The sequence below is a fragment of the Petromyzon marinus genome, chromosome 22 (assembly GCF_048934315.1).
Source record: "Petromyzon marinus isolate PM22_M1 ecotype Great Lakes invasive population chromosome 22, UKy_Petmar_22M1.pri1.0, whole genome shotgun sequence".
In the NCBI taxonomy this organism is placed as follows: Eukaryota; Metazoa; Chordata; class Hyperoartia; order Petromyzontiformes; family Petromyzontidae; genus Petromyzon; species Petromyzon marinus.
Genome location: NC_133688.1, coordinates 15,113,159 through 15,134,631, shown reverse-complemented (window position 1 = coordinate 15,134,631; position 21,473 = coordinate 15,113,159). Strand labels below are relative to the sequence as shown.

At 46.1% G+C, this 21,473-nt stretch overlaps 2 protein-coding genes across 9 annotated transcripts in view; one reads left to right on the top strand and one right to left on the bottom strand.

Annotated features, from left to right (window-relative positions):
• Positions 1 to 21,473, bottom strand: part of LOC116944948 (ras-specific guanine nucleotide-releasing factor RalGPS2-like) — a 226,099-nt gene that overhangs the window by 155,083 nt on the left and 49,543 nt on the right. For all 8 annotated transcript variants that reach the window (XM_032958926.2, XM_032958928.2, XM_032958930.2 and 5 more), the window contains one exon: positions 20,456 to 20,559. In XM_032958926.2, the coding sequence (XP_032814817.2) occupies positions 20,456 to 20,472 (17 nt within the window). In that variant the 5' untranslated portion in view covers positions 20,473 to 20,559. The remainder of the gene's footprint in view (positions 1 to 20,455; positions 20,560 to 21,473) is intronic.
• Positions 10,229 to 20,456, top strand: LOC116944950 (uncharacterized). The gene is made up of 2 exons (XM_032958932.2): positions 10,229 to 10,317; positions 18,665 to 20,456. Exon 2 carries the CDS (start codon positions 18,682 to 18,684, stop codon positions 19,672 to 19,674), a length of 993 nt encoding a protein of 330 aa, XP_032814823.2. The 5' UTR covers positions 10,229 to 10,317; positions 18,665 to 18,681; the 3' UTR covers positions 19,675 to 20,456.

Genomic DNA, 21,473 nt, shown 5'->3' with positions numbered 1-21,473 from the left:
AAGGGATGGCTCCCTATTGGTCAACCACGTTATGTATGCCGGTGATCTGGCAATTGCTGCTCACTCAGAGGAGGAGTTAGAGGCGCTGCTGCTGAACCTGGAGCGTGCCACTAAGAGGTGGGGCCTTACCATCAGCCCCACCAAAATTCAGCACCTGCCTGGGTATTTTGTACCATCGGACACTCCACCCCCACAACTCCCAATTGGTGATGGGGCAGTTGTGGATAGGAGTGCAGAGTTTCCCATACCTGGGCAGTGTGCTCATGACCGGCTCCGGTTTGACGGCAGAGGTCTCACTCCGAATCAGTCGAGCGGCATTATCTTTTCATCGGTTGCGTAACGCTGTGTGGAAGCTACCTGGTCTGTCGCTCCGCACTAAGCTTCAGGTCTTCTCAGCCACGGTCATTCCCTCCCTTCTCTACGCTTGCGAAACGTGGACCCCCCTAATGGAACATCTTCACCGGTTAGAAACATTTAGGCTGGCCTGCCTACAATCCATCCTGGGTTTAACCAGGCTGGATTGTGTGAGGAGCTCACAAATCCTTGAAAGATCTGGACAAAGTCCCATCGGTGAGCTCCTCCGGGCAGGCAAGGCTGTGTTGGCTGGGTCATGTAGCCCGCATGCCCAGTTACCGCATGCCTAAACAGCTTTTGTTTGGCCGGATTGAGGGGGCTAAACGGGCGCGGCACGGGCTAGAGAAGAGATGGAGTGATGTGGTACAGGAGGATGTGGAGCTAAATGGACTTGCCGATGATTGGTATAAGCGGTGTCAAGACCGGCCTCTGTGGAGCAGGCTCGTGAAGGACGCTACTGGGCAGTTGGAGGCAGTCGCCCTCCAACAACAACAGAGGGCAGAGAAGCGAAGCTCACAACAATGAGCGGAGGCCAGGTGGCTAAAGCATAGCAAGTTGGCACAGTAGGGGGCACAGGTGGTGCATCGGCCGGTCATCTCAGTCAGTCGACCCGTGGCACCTGGGTCTGCCCCGTGACCTCCTGCCAGCGGGCGTTCGACACTTTACGTGGCTTCGACGTGCACCTAGCCTGGCACAAGCGTCGTGGTGACGTCACTGCCACTTAGTGGCGAATGGCAGTTGTTGTTGTTGGAAATTGCACATGCATCAATGCAATGAACATCACGTCACGGTCTGCTTTTCACTTGCAAATTTCAGATTTACTGCAATACACTCGTCCTTGGACGGGCAAAAGGCTAGTAATAAATGTTTTGGCTTTGCTCTCCAACACACCGGTGTGCTGTACTAGGAACGAATTGGCATTTTCTATTTACGTGACAAACCTTACTAATTGGCTGTGTCGGGTGGTGGCAGGTTTAATTATATATTTACACGATCTAACCCAAACAAATCCTGTATTATGGCTTTAAATTCCCCCTACTCCGATAAACAAAAGTCCAGTGGTCCTTTAACTTGTGTAGGTCATGAACAAACACTTGTCAATCCACTGCTGGATGAAGTCCTCCCCCTGCCGTGTGGGTCGTGGAGGTTGTTTTCACCATAATTTCCCACGCAGGTCGATGAAGGCGGGAAGATTACACATGGGGGGGGGGGGGGGGGGGGGCAAGGAAGTACAGTGCAACAAATGGATGTTGCTGCACTGCTCTCTACCGCCCATCACGTAGCCCCAAAGCCGACAACACCTGTTATGAATTATGGTGCCGATCTAGCCAAGCAATATCCAGGCTCAAGCCAGCTAAGCTTCAGAGATCTGACGAGATCAGCCATTTTCCGGGTTATTGTGGTCACACGCATGGGTCACCAGGCATCCAGTCAAATATGTCGTCATGTAAAATGTAAATAATAAAATAACAAACGCTCAGAGGTTAAAAGTGTTTCCAACCAACATGAGTATAAAGCAGCGCTCATCCCTTGCTTACAGCCCTGAATCAGCGGTGGAAATTCCTCATTCCTATGATGGGGCCAGAAAGTCATTAGAACAGCCATTCTAACACAGCACCCACTTAAACAGTCACAATTGCACGATTGTATTTTTTTTAAGTTCGAGATTTTTTTTCTTGGCTCAAATTTAAATTGAGACAGTGCTCATGTGCTGTTTCCAACCTTGAGCCCCTTTTAGAAAATTCCACGTTCCTATGGCAGATGCGAGTGCATCCATAGGGCAGCCACTTACAACTAGAAAAAAGGCATATAACGATGTATGGTTGCATACATTAAAATCTATTCTTACACTCATGGTACATGCAAAGAATCATAAGCGGTCGGGAGGAGAATATTTTTTGGGTCATTTTTATTTTCTTTGAACCTATCTACGTGACTTTACCGAAAGACCCAAGAGAATATGAATTCCTGCAGTCACGAAAGCTTTAAGTCAAGATTTAAGAGATTATTTGGGAAATTCACGGAAGCTATATGCAAATGAGGGGAAACATCGGACCCCTTTGGCGTGCAGATTTCCGCGTGTGCTAATTGGCGCGGGTCGCGATCACAGCGTTATATGATGCCGTTCTGCGCATACTGCGCTTCGTCAAGCTGCTCGCCGTTGTAGAATAGTTCTGAGCGACGGCTGCTGTTTATTTTGTTTAGTTCAACCGTTTCCTGTTCACGTTCCGTGCCACTCCACTGTCATTTAACGCTTTATTGTAATCTCAACCTTAGACCTCGCCCTTCATTCAAGTTCCATGTTTTTTTTTTTTCAACCAGGTAAGGCCCACTGAGCTATACAGCTCTCTTTCAGAAGTGATCTGGCCACAAACGATAGCTCAACGGAGTGGCTTATGTGGAAATTCATAGCAGCCAAATAATCTAAATGCATGATTATAAAGTGTGGAGGGAAAAAACCGGAGGACACGGAGAAAAAGCCACACGACCACGGGGAGAACACGCAAACTCCAAATATACAGCAGGCGTCAGGGTCGGGATTGGGATCGAATCCACGACCTCCTGCATACCAAGTGAGGTAATTAACATCTCGCCACCGTAGTACTCAGAGGAACAGGCATAAAACGAAGCACGTCAATTTATCGACCAAAAATCGCCTTTACACTCATGAATATGGTCGCCGATTTGTGCGCGCCAGACTCAATTTCCCATTTAAAATCAAACGATATGCAAATTATACGTCCGTGTTAGATTTGGGCTCAGGCCGCAAACTAAACACTATGAAAGTGATACTAAAAATGCTAAACAATATAACTAAGGTGGAAAAAAATAAAAAAACCCCGATAACTCTTAACTTGACTTGCGACCTTGAATCGTGACAATCCGTGGTAGTCAGTGGGGAAGTGACTCGTTAGACACACTGACTACTACTACAGTTGGCAATAAACCACGCACGTGCATTCCTTATGAATAGATACTTCACACATGATCAAACCAACACGCATAGTGTAATATTTATTCAACACACCGCAGAGCCTTATCAACGAGAGGGTGATGATTTATTAGCTACGCCTGCTACAGCAGACACGATGAGGTAGAATTTTCATATTAGGGTTTATTCATGACCAACATTAAATCTTGACTTAAAGCTTTCGTGACTGCAGGGTTTCATATTCTTTGGTTCTTTCGGTAAAGTCACGTAGATCAGGAAGGATGACGAACGCTTGTGTTGCGATCGAAACGTCGTAGTTTTTTGTTATTTTTGGTTATTTTCTTTGAACCAATCTACGTGACTTTACCGAAAGACCCAAAGAATACGACCAACATTATTCAAAATGTGTTTATTTTGGGTGAGATCATGAAGATCTGAAGTATTTTTTTTTACTTTAACCCTCCACCACCCGGCAGAGTCAATCAAATCAAGTTGTCACGTGGGAAGACATGCCAAATTATATTTTTGTTCAGCAAACCGGAATTTGTTAAAGAAAGCAACATTTCTTGACAATGTTATACATCGGTAAAACGTACTCGCCACACACACGCACGCACATGCTCTCACCCAAACCGTGTATTTTTGGCAGCTAAAGTGTCGACACCCCGACCTACACGACTGCATCATGAGTTACCCGCTTAGCAGCTTCACTCTCCTGTCGACAGCGGTGAAGAGAATGTTTCCACGCACGCGCACACACACGTATGTGCTCGCATTTCTTGAATAACCCGATTTTTTTTCCTATTTATTTACCAATCAGTGGTGCCTACCCCCCCTCTCCCCCGAAGGCGCTCATCTTATGTACTTTTTCTTATTTAATAATAATAATGATGATCATCATCGGCCATGGTCAATCCACTGCTGGTTGAAGGCCTCCGCATGCAGCTGCCATGTCTCACAATCCTGCGCTGCAATACGATTATAATAATAGTAGTTAATCAGGCCTTTATTCCAGGAAAGCCTCACCGAGTCTCACGGAATTTTCTGGGGTGACTGGTCAATCACGTTCATGAGCATTTGCATGTGGGAGGAAATGGAAGTGCCTAGAAAAAAATCCTCTGCAACGTGGGTGCATAATAATCAAAACCTCATTCAGGTTGATTTAAGAAACTTTTTTTTTGTACTGCCATCCCCTGGCCACCTTGCAGCCCGATGGGTGGAAGCGTTTCACAAATCTGTGTGATCCACCAACCCTGGCCTCCGAAGTGTAGGAGCGCGCAATTATCATCACCATGCCCAGCTTATTTCAGCCCCATCCGGTCTGTCTCATCCATCAATTTATGCCGACAGTCACATTAAAAATTTTGCCTTCAAAAATTGTAGTTATGTATCCATTGGTGCCAATAAGAGCACATTGGATTTGTTTTTTTTCCCGTATTAACAAGTTTAAGTTATATGCGAGATATGTACTGAAATTGGATGCTATGTTTAAACCTGGCCATAGCACAAAGAACATTCAATTTGGTCTTCCAAAAGAAAATATAAAGCGCCGAATGAAACTGCCCTTTGTATTCTACAGCACTAGCGCTAAATTGCAAAAAAATCCATAACGGACTTTAGTGGCCCTGTTCTGTACAATAGCCAACTCATTCTGCCTTGTTAAAGATGCCTCGGGTTGAAATCCAAGACTCAGGGCCGTTTTAAATTAATTATATGAATAAAAAAAGTTTTAAAGAGAAATCATTAAACATTCAATTAGTTGTATCTTCTTACTGCTAATCCGATGCATGCACATAATTCCAGATGCATAATACACTCCACAGCTCTTGCATATCTGCACGATTTTTTACGTGAATTTTGGAGCACAATGAACTGCTCTGGCTGCACAAACACAAAATCCAACAGACCCCTATTGATTATACGCAGCGCTGCAAGCGTTCGGTTTTTGTATATAACATTTCCCGGGATTTTTGTGTGCGTTTTTACTGCGTAAAGCTCATGGAAGGGTTATAATTGCTAATGTTTGATGTACAAGATGTGTGGACTAAAATGGCATGGCAATAAATAAATAAATCCATGTTCTCGGCAGAAAGGCAGTGGCAAACCGCATCAAAACACCACCAGCCCGATGCACATATCTCCTTGAGAAATGAATAATTAAGGACAACCCACAGTGCAATTGTAGCCATGCAACTAAAACTATGGACCATGTATGTATGTATGTAGAACTTCTGTCGCACCGTACGTAGCCAACCGTGCTAATCGGAGGTGCGTGTGAAGGACAACAAAAAGCAGTTCTAAAGAAATGAATTTTCAATCTAGATGTAAAAGTGCATAGCTCCAGTGGCATCCTAATAATCGGCAGGAAGAGCATTCCAGAGGGCCGAAGAAGCGCATCTGAAAGCACTCGATGCGGTAACCGTCTCTGTCCGATGGTTATCCAAAAGCCACTGCCGAGGATGACGGCCATGTGGCTCAAAAGTACTCGGTGGAAACAATCGCATGTTCTTCTTCCAGGAGTGATCTGCCCAAAAATGGCTCAAGCAACAGGGAATCCGGAACAAATTTTTTGTTTTCACATTGTAAACCACTGTAGTATGCACTCTTTCAATGGAGGAATAGCATAACCACACAAACTCTCTCCTGAAGCCCTCTCGTGGCTAGCAGACCTCGACATTAGCATGTAACATACTGCCATACACAAGTAGTGGTACACCAAATACATACACGAGCGTATTCGACCAGTAATTAGTGACCTGGGTATGCAGTTTTTTAAGATTTGTAAATTTTACTCTGGTTTCCTCACACTGCTAAATGCCCACATTTCTAAAAGGACACTCCATCATAAGCAATAACTTTCTGATGATACATTTGAAATTAATTGTATCAAATTACACTATGATTGCGCCTGACTGAAAATGATAGTCCAAGCCTTATAATACAAGGGAACGAAAAGGAAATTAGTGGCTCATTTTGCAAAGAAGGAGCATTCACATACATCAGACATTCACCTGTGATCATATTTGATAACATCATGAATATACAAATAATATTACGTTTTCATATAGCTTAACATATCACTTTTATGATGTTGTTCTTGCTGATTGCACCACAGATCTCCATTGCAAACTAGCTGGGTAGCTTGGTAACTGGCTGCGTAAGGCTTCCCGCATAACAAATAAACATCAGTCCAATTGACTTGACTACATCGCACAACACTGCGCGATCCGCAACACTAAGGCGCATGTAGATTCAGACGTTTGAAGAACGTGCAAGAGTGGATGTACATAATGGGAGAGAAACCTGTGGTAGAACACCCACACACGTGTGAGGGGGCCAGCACCCATCGACCCCCATACAGAAGAAACAAATGGAGATTAATCCACACTTGCTGTACCACCTTCTCCTGGCGAGCCAGGGTACAACGACCTCGACACCCACGGAGCAGGGAATTTTGCAACATTTCGTCCGATTCACCAACCCTCGCTGCCCTCCTGCCATCACCACAGGCATTAGACATTCACCTGTAGGGCAATGAGGTGTTTGTCAGGGGCAGTATAGAAAAGTAGCTTTATTTTTTCAGAGCTTAAAACGTTGTTTCCCAGGTACTCCATTGTCCTTCTGCACATACAAAAAAATATATTTATACAACTGGTGGAATAACCCAAGCAGGTACATCCTGAGAAGTATTTTTCTTGGAAAATAAGCATTTTTTTTTTAAAAAAACCTCACCAGTAATAACAAAAATACTGGACTGTATTATATGTTTTACTTAAACAAGAAATGAGAAGTTTAAAGGTGGTGCAAACACAACTGCAGTGACAGCGGTCACAACCGCAGCTGAGACCAAAGCAAACTCTGCTCGGGTACAGTTGAGGCAGCTATAATAAACAAACACAGAGGACCAAGATGAGCTTGGCAAATTGGTAATTTACACAACTTAAAATCTAGAGTGATTCATTCGCGGAAGAGACAACACGCATTAATTACTACTCATTAGCTCACGCTCCGCGCTAAAGAGCACATACTGCAACTGTTTTGTTTATGATCATATGTTTTCCCCTTTTTTCTGGCAACAAAACAGGTGTTAAGATGTTAAAACACCAAACTGAAACCTTTTACAAGGAATCTTGTCTACATTAACCACAATGCTCGTGTTCAGAATGCAAACAAAAAACTCTGGTAATATATGCATTTACATCATTAGACCTCCTTTGCCATTAGACCTCCTTTGCCAGTACTGGCAAAGGAGGTCTAATGATGTAGATGCTCACCCCGAGCCCTCATTACTTCGATAGTGCATTGTCTTTGAGCTGTGTGACGCCTTTTGGCGTCATGTGGTCGAGCACCAATTGGGTCGAGGCTCAAAAGAAAGCCGTCCCTTGGTGTGGACCAATCAGTTTCAAGGACAATGCATATATTCTCATAGTATGTTTTTTGTTTGAATTTTGACTGCAGGTATTGTGGTTAATGCAGACATGAATCCTTGAAACTGATTGGTCCACACCAGAGACAGCTTTCTTTTGAGCCTCGTCTCAAACGGTGTTAGACCAGAGGACGCCAAAAGGCGTCAAAAATCGTCATCTGGTCTAACAGCGTTTGAGACGATGCTCAAAAGAATGCTGTCTCTGGTGTGGACCAATCAGTTTCAAGGACAATGCATATATTATCAGAGAACTTTTTGTTTGCATTCTGACCACAAGTATTGTGGTTAATGCAGACATGATTCCTTGTAAAAGGTTTCAGTTTGGTGTTTTAGCATCTTAACACAGCTGTTTTGTTGCCAGAAAGAAGGGGAAAAACCTATTGTAATTTGGTACTGGCAAAGGAGGTCCCATGATGTTTTGTTTATTTCCGTCTCAACGTTTGAAGCATTGAAAACAGCAAGAACCCTTTATATAAATGAGGGTGCTAAAGGGAACGCCAAAACAATACGGCGGTCTTAAACAACGATGATGGATTGTTGATTTGCAGCCCTTTGTCAATCCACTGCTGGACGAAGTGCCCATCTGTCCGTGCAGTGTCAGCCGAGGGAAAGTTGCTTTGTCCACGGTTCACCACGCTGGTCAGTTGCGGGCTGGTGATGGCAGATTTAGATTTAGAAGTTTATTTGCCGAGTAAATAACCCATTGAGCTAGACAGCTCTTTTCAAGGGTGGACGCGGTCAGCGGACAAACACTGCAGCAAGCGTTACAAATTAAACACGATTGTGTATTTATATACAAACAAAATGATCTTACAAGTACGTACATTGTACGTTATTGATCCCAATAGCTTCGATCCCAATAACGTCTGTTACAAAGATGGCAATGGAGTGTGGAGATCCCCAGAGAAGGCACCAGTTGGATCCAAAACTTTGGAGTAGCTCCAAAAAACGCTGTTGAACCCAAAGTTGCGTGGGGAATCTTGGAATCGTGAATAAACAATCAAGACACGCGTGGCAGATTTTTTTTGGGGGGGGGGATTTTGTAAATGGTATTAACAAGTCTGATAAATAAGGTGCAGATCTGGCCTGGGTTAGGCACAGAGATGACGCAGATATCACTCGCTGCTCATGTCAGCCAGGTCCGGGAATCAAACTTAGGTGGCCAGATTCATCGCACGCTGCGCTAAACGATGTGCTAACAACTGCGCAACCGCTCCATCACCCTTCAACAATATTGGCATGTCCCTTCTCAACAATATTGGCATGTAAACGGAAGACCCTTGCAGATGGGTACTTTTATTCCCCCCCAGAACTCGCTTTGTTGCATATTCACATCACATTGATTTTCCTTCACATTTTTGTCTGCAGCCGCTTGTTAAACCGGGGATTTAGTAATAATGTGTATATACACGAGCTTGAAAGGAAGGACTAATAAAGTGGTTTTAGCATTGTAACAAAAATGGGCATATTGGCAGCACCCAATGTCGTTTTGGTTTCCTGCTAAGACCAATGCAATCTTCTTTTTGATTAAGCCTGGTCCCAGCAGACAGAAGCAATGATTAGGTAAGTGCTTAATGGACCATGTTCATTCCAATATATGAATTCCTCCATTGGTTATAAATTTCCGTTTTGCTATTACATTAAATTGAAAACACCTTACATTATATTATTCTGAGCAATGCTGGTCTCCCGGCTTTTCTCCCCTATACGTGACCAACAGTATTATGGCGTATTGAATTCTACATATTACTGTATAGCTGAATATACACATTTCACACACACATTACCCTTGTAAAATGTGTCTGAACCAGGACACGAGTTAGACAGTGACAAGATTAGCATTCTATTGATACCGTCCAATATGTCTGGCTATGGTGACGATCCATAATGAAAATGGTGATAATATAATCAAAGGGAACTACTGTACCATCATTTTCTGTACGCAGAGTGTTGCCTTGTAGCAAATTGGTCCTGAGGAACATACCTAATCTCAACATAACTAAAAAATAAAATGTACCAAAGGAGACACTCAGGTAGTTAAGCTTTTCCATGAAAGAGTTTTAAATGTGGCCCAATCAGTACTTACACAATAGCCTATTCATAAACGTCGTCGTTATTTACGCGAAACATAAAAGTAACATGTGGCGTGTTGATTTTATTTTAAAATGACGAAAACCGTCGTGGGGCTGACAGTGGATTCGATTCCTTGAACCTTGAGCCCTAAGGTAAGGAGGCAATGATAACTACACCACACAGACACTTCTGGTTTAATAATGCACAGTTTTCATGCATGGACATCGCCCTACGGTAGGTGTGAACCATACACTTCGACTCAAATATGTTCGATTCGGAAAAAACAATTCCCGTAAAAAACAAACTCAGTTCTCAACCACCAACTCCGAAGATCAACAAAGGCAGTACACCAATCAGCTCTTGGGACTCCCCAGCTTACACAGCGATACCGTACACAGTGTGAAGGGAGGGGGGAAGGGGAAAAATCACACACAAAGCAAAAACAAACCCAACTACCTGTCTCCATGGGCCACACCTGCAACACAAACCCAGGGTCCCAAGCGGGCATTTTAGCCGTGCCGTTTAGCGACAGGTAAGCTCTATTAAATATCGTCCTCACGCAACACGCCACATATGCTCTCTGATACAGCCAGCGTTAAAGTTTCCACACCACGAGCAACTCCGTATTGTAAATCGTGCGACGTAATTATAGAGAGCGTGCCGTTCTTGTACTCAAATAGACTGCTAATAAGCCTGCTGTTAAATCGGCGCGTTCGCAGCGCCAGTGGGCCATGCAATGACAGCATATACCTAATCTCTGCATAATTTCAGAGAAAATATTACCTGCCGTTTAATTTCACGTTGATAATACAATTCTGAAAGGCCAGAATTGTGTAATTTATCACAGTGCCAATTAAATGGTGATATACCGTACGTATGGTAATGCATGAGCTGTTAAGTGCCGTTAAGATCGCAATGCATAGTGCGGGAAGACTTTACATTTATACATGATCAACCACTGCAGCCTAATACAAGAAAAAAATGTTCATCAATACACTGTATTTCTATGCTTCTGGTGTGTATACTGTATGTGTATGCTCACAGCTAAAACAGTGCTAAACCAAAATACGGTCAATGCGGTACTTTAATGATTAAAACAAGAATCAAGCCATGTGGTAGATTAGGATAGTGTTGGGCTTGCAATCGTTAGATTGCAAGTTCAAATCTCAGTCAAATAAACCAATCATTAAAATTATAGACTGATCATTTCTTTGTCAGTGGGCAAACGTACAAAATCAGCAGGGGATCAAATACTTTTTTCCCTCACTGTAACATACTGCCATACACAAGTAGTGGGACACCAAATACATACACTAGCGTACTCGACCAGTAATTAGTAACCTGGGTATGCAGTTTTTTAAGATTTGTAAATTTTACTCTGGTTACCTCACGCTGCTAAATGCCCACATTTCTAAAAGGACACTCCATCATAAGCAATAACTTTCTGATGATACATTTGAAATCAATTGTATCAAATTACACTATGAATGCGCCTGACTGAAAATGATAGTGCAAGCCTTATAATACAAAGGATTAAAACAAGAATCAAGCCATGTGGTAGATTAGGAGAGTGTTGGGCTTGCAATCGTCAGATTGCAAGTTAAAATCTCAGTCGGCGTTTGACTCAACCCGGGGTCGATCAAATGAGTACAGTGCTACATCGTGGAGATGGTCAACAGTGATTGTTCCCTGGAAAGGACTCACCCCGCTGCCATGGGAAAGTGGAATTTCCACCACTGGGTCATGGCTGCGACGGGACATCAGCGTCCGAGTTATTGAATTGCGCAGGAAACCGCTCACTTTTATTCGAGGGCTAAAATAGGGAGATGAACCGAGGGCTAAAATAGGGAGATGAACCGACGGCTAGAATACGGAGATGTACCGAGGGCGCATCTTTTACCTTCGCCATAGTTGACAGCAACTATGCCAGTTTTTGAATGTTATGACGCGAACAAAAGATGGCAAAAGGTCTTGGTGCTGGCTCAAAATCCATGTCAAGTGAAATTTGCGTGAAAATTCCTGTAGCAGGGCAGAAGACAAATTTGTCGTCTTTCCCCCCACATCTCCAATTAGCACGGTTGGCTACGTACGGTGCTAAACAAAGTTCAGCATACATACAAACAAGCGTTCACTCAAGAAGAGTAGAAACACACGTGTACGTAGACTATAATAATTTGTAGAAACAAATTTGGTTTCCACATTCTATGGGTCTTTCGGTAAAGTCACGTAGATAGGTTCAAAGAAAATAACCAAAAATAACAAAAAACTAGATGGTTTTTTTTCCTCCTGATGACGACCGCTTGCGTTGCGATCGAAAGGTCGGAGTTTTTTTGTTTGTTATTTTTCGTTATTTCCTTTGAACTTATCTACGTGACTGTACCGAAAGAACCATAGAATATGAATTCCTGCAGTCACAAAAGCTTTAAGTCAACATTTGGTTTCTACTTATAATAATAACTGAAGCAGTGCAATCATTGACGAATGCAAATTTGATTGACAGCACCGATGTACCTTGCTGTGTATGTGACTGCGTCTCAACAAAGTATTAATCTGCAGCGTTTCATTTCAATCACCACTCAGCACTCCAGTTAAGTAAATGTGCAAAAAGTGAATTATTACCTACTTAAAACAAATAATTTCATAGACTGCCTTTTCCATTATGGTTTAATTAGATGGTAACCTTACACTGTACCAAACGTTAAACAAGCTGCCTTTTATAATGCTCTTAATTCTTCTTTGCCACGTGGAATAATGCCAGGTCACCCAGGCAACGCTGTCAGGTTATTAAGCTATTACAGGCCAAACGGTAGGCTGTGTTGAAACACAAGGTTTCCATGGCATCGAAGGTGCGCTCTGGTCGAAGCTATGCACCCTTGCCAATGTTTGTTCTGCGTGGGATTCGCTCGGAGTGTTTGCTTGGGTGAAACCTTGGCTTGCATCAAAATATTGCTAAATTCCTTCTCCTACTCTAGCACCCCCCCCACCTCCAACGAGACTCTGGCAGCACTTTCCACATAGCACAATGAAATCCAGGGGGTCTGTGTCCAAATAATGATCATGAACATCCATCGATCCCATCCTTGCCATCAGTGTCATGGGTGGAATTAAAAAAAAATACACTTTCTGGGTAATTCCTCAACACACGCCACTCACACACAAAGCTTTAAACACCGACTGTTCAGACAAGTGCTCTTAGCCAGCACCTATGAAGGCCGGCACCGGCACGCGAGGGGGTGGGTAGCCAGAATCCACGACCGGCCCACGCTCGTCTCCCTCGTGGCGATATTTACACACAGCACCAGGTACTCCTTTGAGGCCGAGTCGACCTAGGGGAGGCCCAGGACCGATCCCAAATCATCGTCGAACGGTGTTGGCCGTGAACGGCATAATCGCTAACCGCTCGACACCACCAGCTCCCACACACGGACAGAGACACATGACACACGGGCGCGTGCACGCGTGTGCTCAGCAGGACCTGGACGCATTGCGGCTCGGTTCGCGGTAGACGTGGGGAGAGGAAATAAAACCACCGTGCTTGACGGAGTGACAGCGAGCAAATTACCCTGTGCCGGTTAATGTTGAAATGAGGGAGGGAGGGATGGAAAGCACCTGACCCAAGCGACGGGCATAACTTATAGAATCTGTCAAAATTTTGTGTTTTTGAAACGACAGGGACTTTCAGAATTTAAATCAATAATGGTGTCAGAGTACTGAACCTGTAACTGGTATGTAAACACAGAATCTGGGTGACACTTTGCGCGCACGTGGACACAACGAGCGGACGTGGCCTAGAAGGGCGCACGCACACACGCACACACACACACCTGAGTTCTCAGGTATCTGCGGACAGGTGTGTTTCCATGGCCCGTGCTCTGTACGGGTTTGCAAGGTACGCACGACTCGCCATTGTGCGCAAACTTGAACCGGCCGCATTTTTCCTTGATTTTCCACGTGCGTGTAGGTGTGTGACATAGCGGGGAGCGGTAGTGTCGCGGATAGCGCGCTGCGCTACAAACCCCGGTCCCCCGGGTTCGATTCTCACACACGGCCAACACCAAGTGACGATTATCTCCAATCGGTCCTGGGCCTCCCCTAGGTCGACTCGGCCTCAAACGAGTACCTGGTGCGGTGTGTAAACATCGCCACTGGGGAGACAAAGGCGGCCGTGCGTGGTGTTGGCCACCCACCATCCTCGTGTGCCGTTCCAGCCTTCATTAGGTGCTCGCTAACGGCACTTGCCCCAACAGTCCGTTAAGCCTATCTGGGGGATCTTTGCCTTTGTGCAGGTGTGCGCGACGTGGAGAAGCAGTGATTGGCGCGGCTACGTTATGCGGGGCAAGTCGAGTTCTATTCCCCCTCGCCAATGACGATGATCCGAACTGGTCCCGGTACTTGCCTCGGTCGACTCAGCCTCAAATTAGCAACTTGTTGGTTGCGGCATCGAAACATCGCCACGAAGGAGACAAAGGCGGCCGGGCGTGGTGCTTCCCTCACCACCCCCTCGTGTGCCGTGTGGACCTTCAATATGAGTGCTACTTGCTAACAGCACCTGCTCCAGAAAACCTGTTGAGGCTATACGGGAGGGGGGGGGTGTTTGTCTTTGTGTGCAGGTGTGTGTAGGCGTGTGTAGGCGTGTGTAGGTGCGTACAGGTGCGTGGGGAGCGGTAGTGTAGCGGTTTACGCTACGCTGCGCTATGAACCTGGCGACCCCGGTTTCAATTCCCGCTCACGGCCAACACCAGTGACGATTATCTGAACAGGTCCTGGGCCTCCCCCTAGGTCGACTCAGCCTCAAATGAATACCTGGTGCGGTGGATAAAAACATCGCCACTGGGGAGACAAAGGCGGCCGGGCGTGGTGTTGGCCACCCACCCCCTCGTGTACCGTTCCGGCCTTCATAGGTGCTCGCTAACAGCACTTGCCCCTACAGTCTGTGTGCAGGTGCGTGCAGGTGCGTGCAGGTGCGTGCAGGTGCGTGCAGGTGCGTGCAGGTGCGTGCAGGTGCGTGCAGGTGCGTGCAGGTGCGTGCAGGTGCGTGCAATGCAGGGCAGCGTGACCTCCACGACTGCAGCTGTGACCGTGCGTACACACCTGTGTGTGTGTGTGTATCAATTGTGCCTGTGTGCTCGTAAAGAAGGCGCTTGTGTGGATGTACACGCGGGCATAGACTACTTTGTATGTAACTTGCGAGCTTGCGATGTGTCAACGCGTGCGTGCGTGCGCTCTAATTAGACCCGTGAACTTGAAATGGCCAAAACATCTTGCGGAGTCTTAGGAGGTGGCTTAGCGAAGCCAGGCTTCCACTTGTGATCGGGGGCTTACTGTGCTTCATCGTCTGGAGGCACCTTAGATTGTGCACGCTACCACAGGAATACTGATTTGGAGGAATACTGTAGATCTTTGCTCAGCATCACTGGAAGCTGTCTTGTGCATGATTTAGACTTATTATTCAAAACACAGGCATATACAACAACAAAACTAAACACGAATGCTCATCAGCCCCTGTGTTCAGAGTGACCCCTGCATGACGGCCTCACACGGGCCATTATGAGCATCTTAAATAGATGGGTTAAATTGGTCATGGTACACAAAGAGTGGGAGCAGAATGATGAATTCCGTGAATTGACTACAGTGATCCTGATTCTTAAACTCACGATGCATCGAAACGTTTTCTCTTTATATTCGTACGTGTTGTATGTAATGGAACGCCACGTTGGTGAGATGTTAATTACCTTGCCTGGTATACAGGAGGTCGTGGGTTTGATCCCGACCCTGATATTTGGAGTATGCATGTCTCTCTTCACGTGGTCGCGTGGATTTTTTCCAGGTTTTTCCCTCCACATTTAGAATCAACACGCGTTTAGAATATTTGCTGCCATACATTTCCACGTGATAAGCCACTTCTTTGAGCTATCATTTGTGGCAAGGTCGCTTCTGAAGAAAATTGCTATTTAGCTCAGTGGGCCTTACCTGCTAAAATATGAAGTTTAGTTTTTAGTTTCAAGGTCACTCTCATAACCACGAGAGGCGATGCCATAGACCGCAATGTTAAACATTTTGAATCGATTATTCCACTGAATCGTGACCCTGACATTCGTCAAATCACTGGGGGAGGGAGGAGAATAACCACCCATCCCTCCCCTCCCTACGAACAGCCTTATTGCACAGTGTGCTCAATCTTGTGCAGGTGTGTGGCACAGCCACGACAAAGCCACATGGGGGACTACTTACACCACCAATTAAATACGCAGCACAGATGTTTGTACTTACATCGTGCACAGTATTCACTCGCTCTCGAAAAGAGAAAAAAACACTCGGGAGGCGTGAGGAACCAACAGGCGAGCAGGTAGGCAGCCACGTGGTGAGCCGGCAAAAGCTGTAGCCCAAGCTCTGTGATCTCCTGTCTATTATGGTGTTAACGGCCAATTAATGGGTTTTTAGGTGTGGGAGGAAACCGCGTTGCCATGTAAATTACGAGAAACATTCGACAAAATTGACACCCAATAACGCAGACCAATGCCTGAACTCCAGGAAACGTTGGCGTGCGTGGGAGCAGGAATTTTGCCAGCTTGTTTAAAATTCCCAATAATCCGAATTAGCTCAGCGTTATTCTACACCGCACGTTTGATCAAAATGTCATACTCCACGTGGGAAATGTGCTGGAGGAGGCATTTTCAGTTTCCATAAGTGGGTCTTGAAAATTAATGGAAACACCCACAAACAGCAAACGCTTTGCTAATAGACTGGCTAACATACTGTATAATACATATGCCCATTAATGGCACAGTTATGTGCCATAATGCTTATGACCAAATCACCCGGAATGTGCTTGGATATCGTCAGATCTCGGACGCTAAGCACCGTTGAGGCTGGTTAGTGCTTGGATGGGCGACCACCCATGCACAGCTGATTGCTGCGGAGCTACGTGGTGGTCAGCAGTGGGCAGTGCAGCCAAATCCATTGCTGTGCTGGCCTGTGCAGTACTTTCTATGCTCCCCAACGTCTATACGCCTCGTCCGTCTTCCCCAAACACGCACTAACCAGCAAGGTGAAGTATGGTCAAATAATATCCGTGACCGGCGAATAATCCCCACTCAGCACAGTGTGGGGAGACCCTCCATCCAGCACTGGATTGTCAAAGGGCTGTAAATGCGAATTTTGTTGGTAATGCGTGAATCTAATTACGTTACTACAGAGTATTATTTTAACGGATGGGCAATTGTGGCCCCCTTCCCACTTGTCTGTGGATCTCCGTGCCTGCGAGTCGTTTCCTCGAACACTGTGCATGTTGCAAGTTTATTAAAATAAATTTAAGGGAAAAAAAACACCACCAACGCGAATTAATTTTACAAATCGGGATTAACGTCTGCAAACTATAACGCTACGTTAACATTCCATTAGTTCATTTCACGTGAAGATTTTAAATGAAAAAAAGACGTGGGCACATTTAAACTATCGACGAGGTGTACAGTGATAGGAATTGCTGTTCACTTCCCTGTTTAGCCTCCCCCGTTTGGTGAAGCACTCGGTTTTCTTACAACAAAAATCAATGCATATTAGTTTACGGCTTGCAGGAAGAGTGATGAGTCCAGGAAAGCTTTCCGTTTTACAAGTAAACCAATGAAGCTGGATATTGTGAAACTCCCTGTGCGCTGTTCATGCAACACTGTGCATGTGTAATGACCAAAATTACCAAGCACTCACCCCAAGCCAATGTGCAGCCAAATGGTTATTCAAAAGTAGGCCAAGGTCTCCGATTGGCCGAAAGAGACCTCGACGATGATTGGTCGGGAGACAGGGCTTTTGAAGCGATTGGAGGAAAAGGTTTGAACGAGAATAGGCGGGAAACGGAGTGGAACCCAGAGGCGACGGTTGGGAACCCTTAGAGGAGAAGGACAGGGATTGGCTGTGGGGAAAAAAACAGTGAGGGAAGATTCCAGAAAGAGGGCTCGAGAGATATAAAAGGGCAGAGCACAAGGGAAGGGACGAGCTTCAAGACCAAGCACGAAGCCCGGGCCTAGTGTTGCGACTGTGTCTAATAGTCCGTCGTCCGAGTCATGTCATGGATTGGTTTTTATTGTGAAATAAACGGTTAAACTATGAAGTGAACAAAATAAATGTTGTCCCCAGAAGGAATGTACTGCTCTCATTTGAGTGGCATAACCTGTTGGCGATTATTGCGCATGATATATTTACTTTACTCACAAGAATGTAGTCTATTTTCGACCGCTGTATTAATGATGCCAATATTTTTTAAAATTATACGTTCATACTCCATACAGCATAGAAGGCCAACACCTGTATTGTGATCTTGTTTATGGGGGGGGGGGGGCACATGACACAGGCAATGCCAAACAAACTTCGAGCAATGTTAAATGCCAAACAAAATTTTGTAAGAATATTCTGCAGACTGGTCTAGATCTCACCAGAGTGCATATGAAGGCACGGCTGTACCCACTGCTGCTGAATATTGAACCATTCTTTTCTACTTGACTTTAAACATTTCAAATGAGGTCTTGAGCCTTCAGAAATGGGGTGGGAGGGGGGCAGGGGGAATCAGCTCCCTCCAGTCCCTGTGAGGTTTCAGTGACCACAAAAGTCTGTATGTTGAACTTGTTTCACACCATACGTAGCCAACCGTGCTAATCGGAGATGCAGGGGAAGGACAACAAATTCGAAACAAAAAGCAGTTCTAAAGAACAGAGTTTTGCAATCTACATTTAACAGTAGAAGCACCAGAGGGCCACAAAAGCACATCTGAAAGCGCGAGAGATGCAGCCACCGTCTTTGTCAGACGGTAAGCCAAAAAAGCTGCTGCGAGGTCACAGCCACGCACCAAAAAGTTCTAAGCGAAAAACTGTCGCGTGTTCTTCCTCCAGGAATAATCTGCCCAAAAATGGCTCAAGCGACGGCAAGTCCAGAGCAAATGCTGCAGATAGACCAGGTCTACCTGCTGGGCGCGAGGAGCGAGGAACGGCTGAAGGAGGCAGGAGCGTGGTGCATCAAGGAGGAGCTCGTTACGCAGCAGTACTTCGACACCGCGGACTACAGCCTATCCCTGCACGCCACCTGGCTCAGCTGTCGCAATGGAGAGTGGAAGTTGCTTGTAGGGTCTCAAAACATCGCCGACTTGGAGGACGACTTCATCCAAAGCCAAGGAAAAGCAAGCGAGATGGAGGTGGCCGCTGATGACGAGGCTCAGGACTTAGCTCACGAGGCCGAGGATGCCAATAAGCCATTGATCAATCCGCACCGCAAGCATGACCACAACACATACGACCGGGAAAGTGATGGAAAAAACCAGAGTGGTGGTACAGACAATGCGTTTATCAATACCGCGATGCCAGATGCGAAAGAGGAAGAACAGGGGATGCCTCGCGTTGATAGCCCCGTCAGCAACAGCGACGACGACAAAGCCACGTACAAGCGTGGTGATGACGGCAGGGCCACCGAACGTGGCAATTCGGAGGGCAATAACGCGCGCGCGGAAGACCACGGCGACCCTCGCTCGCGCCACGGCTCGCGCACAAGTGGCCACGCGCCCGACAGCGCCTACAGCTACGCAGAAATCAAGGGGGAAGGTGACATCGTGCGTCATCTGAGGAGCGTCATCGGCGTCGACCCGCCCGACGGGGAAGGGAACATCGCCGGCCTGGAAGCGTTCCTACGACGTGCCAACGTGCTCGCGTTCTCGAGCAGCCAGAGGAGCGAGCGCCGGGTGTGGCGTGTGAGCGACGCCTACACGGTGGCGGTGGAAGAGGATGAGCTGCTCGGTCTGAAAACGGCCCGCGTCTCCCTAACGGTACCGCTCTCCGACATCACGTCTGGCTTCGAGCGGCTCGATCGACTGGCCACGGAGCTGGGGTGCGAGCGATGGGAGACGACTTAGGCGCGGCCCGACAGCGAACTGTCGGGCAGTCGTCGGGCCCGTAGGTGGCATTAAAAAGGTGACCAAAGTTGTCAGCGCCTCTCGCGCGCTGCGGGGTGGAGTCGAGGGTAGTTGCTTTCACACTGGGCCTACAAGTGGGACAAGTCCCAACTTGCCCTTTTTGTTGCTCTGCAATACTGGAGGCACTGGCTGACATAGAGAATGATGTATTCAAACCCGACAGGCATGTGATAATGCATCGATTGCAAGCGATTCTTATGTTCACGATATATGCATTGAATCGCGTAGTTAACCATCCCTTTGTTTATATTTGCTTGTGCGCTCTACGTAATGGGTTAACGTGATCACTGCAGTCACTGCACCTCCAATTAGCACGGTTGGCTACGTACGGTGCGAAAGAAGTTCAACAGACGAACAGTAGAGACGCTGTAATCGCCGCAATTTGAATAAGGCTTGGCTTACGACCGCAAATCCGGACAATTCAAACTGCGAGGGAGGCACTTCATACACACCTAAAATCTGACGTCTGAAACTAAACACACACACTTAATCCGGTACGCAAGAATATACTTGTGTTCACACAACACGAACTCTCCGTACCATTATGGGCAACCTTAAAAAGTAAAATTTATATTTCTGTCCAACGCACCCAAGAAAAACTCATATTTATCGTAGCCACAAGGCGGCTCAGCTATTTGGCGTACCTGCCCAACTCGTTTTTGAAAATGTACACACGTTTTGAAATTTCCCCGGTACCCTGCCACGCCGATCTGACACTTACTTATGGGCGTCTTCCATGATGCGCAGGAGCCACGTGCATTCGGCGGTTTATCGAAACCTCAGGCTCTCGCGGTTCATCTCCAACCTCCGTTCCCAGGGCCACTGCTGTGATTTACAACAACAGACGGGGTTAGGGGCAGGGTGGGGGGGAAAGAGGTGGGGGGTGGGGGGAAATAGCGCGTCAGCCTTGCTCTGTGCAAACGTCACTTGCTTACGGAAATAGGGGATTGCTCAACTTAAAAGGACATACCAGCCGGTTTAAGTGCAACACCAAGGCGTACCATTCCAGACCGGCCTATTACCAAGCCAGTCATGCACGGGGCTTGTATACATAACACGTACAGTGATTCAACCCTCGACGATTTGTTAATTTGTGCGATTCAGGCTCGCAATTCAATTTAACTAAGGACGTTTGTTTTACATTGTGGTGAACGTAGTAGCCGTTCGTGGCTACAGGAGTCAAGTGAACCCAGTACATGCAATATATAATTTAATAAATAACTAGAAACATTTTATTTTATGGTCCTTTATCGATCCACGTGCGAATTAAAACCGCACATAGGGAATTCCGGGTAGAAATAGGTTAGTCACGTGCACGTGAAGCAATGGAAATCTGTATAGAAATGTAAAAACATAGATTCTTACATGCATGATTTGATGCACGTACCATAACTTTATAAATTGACGTTAAAGAAAATGAATAGCTATGCATTGCAAAAGACGTTTAAACACACGATGCAGTACAATATATCGAGAGTAAAAATTCGTTCAGCCTTTTGAACATGTTTGGGTGGAGTGGTGGCGCAGTGGGTTAGCACACTTCACTTTGAACCTGGTCACCTACGTTTGAATGCCAGGCACGAGTAACGCCGGTGGCGAATGATATCGGCACCGGTCCTCTTCACCAGCCCACACTGACCAGCATTGTGAAGTATGATTAAACCATTAATATGACCAACCACCCTATATTGTGTGGAGGTCCTCATCCAGAAGTTGATTGACTGAGGGCTGTAAGTGTA

Excerpts from the sequence above, each read along its gene's own strand:
- LOC116944950 (XM_032958932.2), top strand. The coding sequence starts at position 18,682 with ATGGCTCAAGCGACGGCAAGTCCAGAGCAAATGCTGCAGATAGACCAG.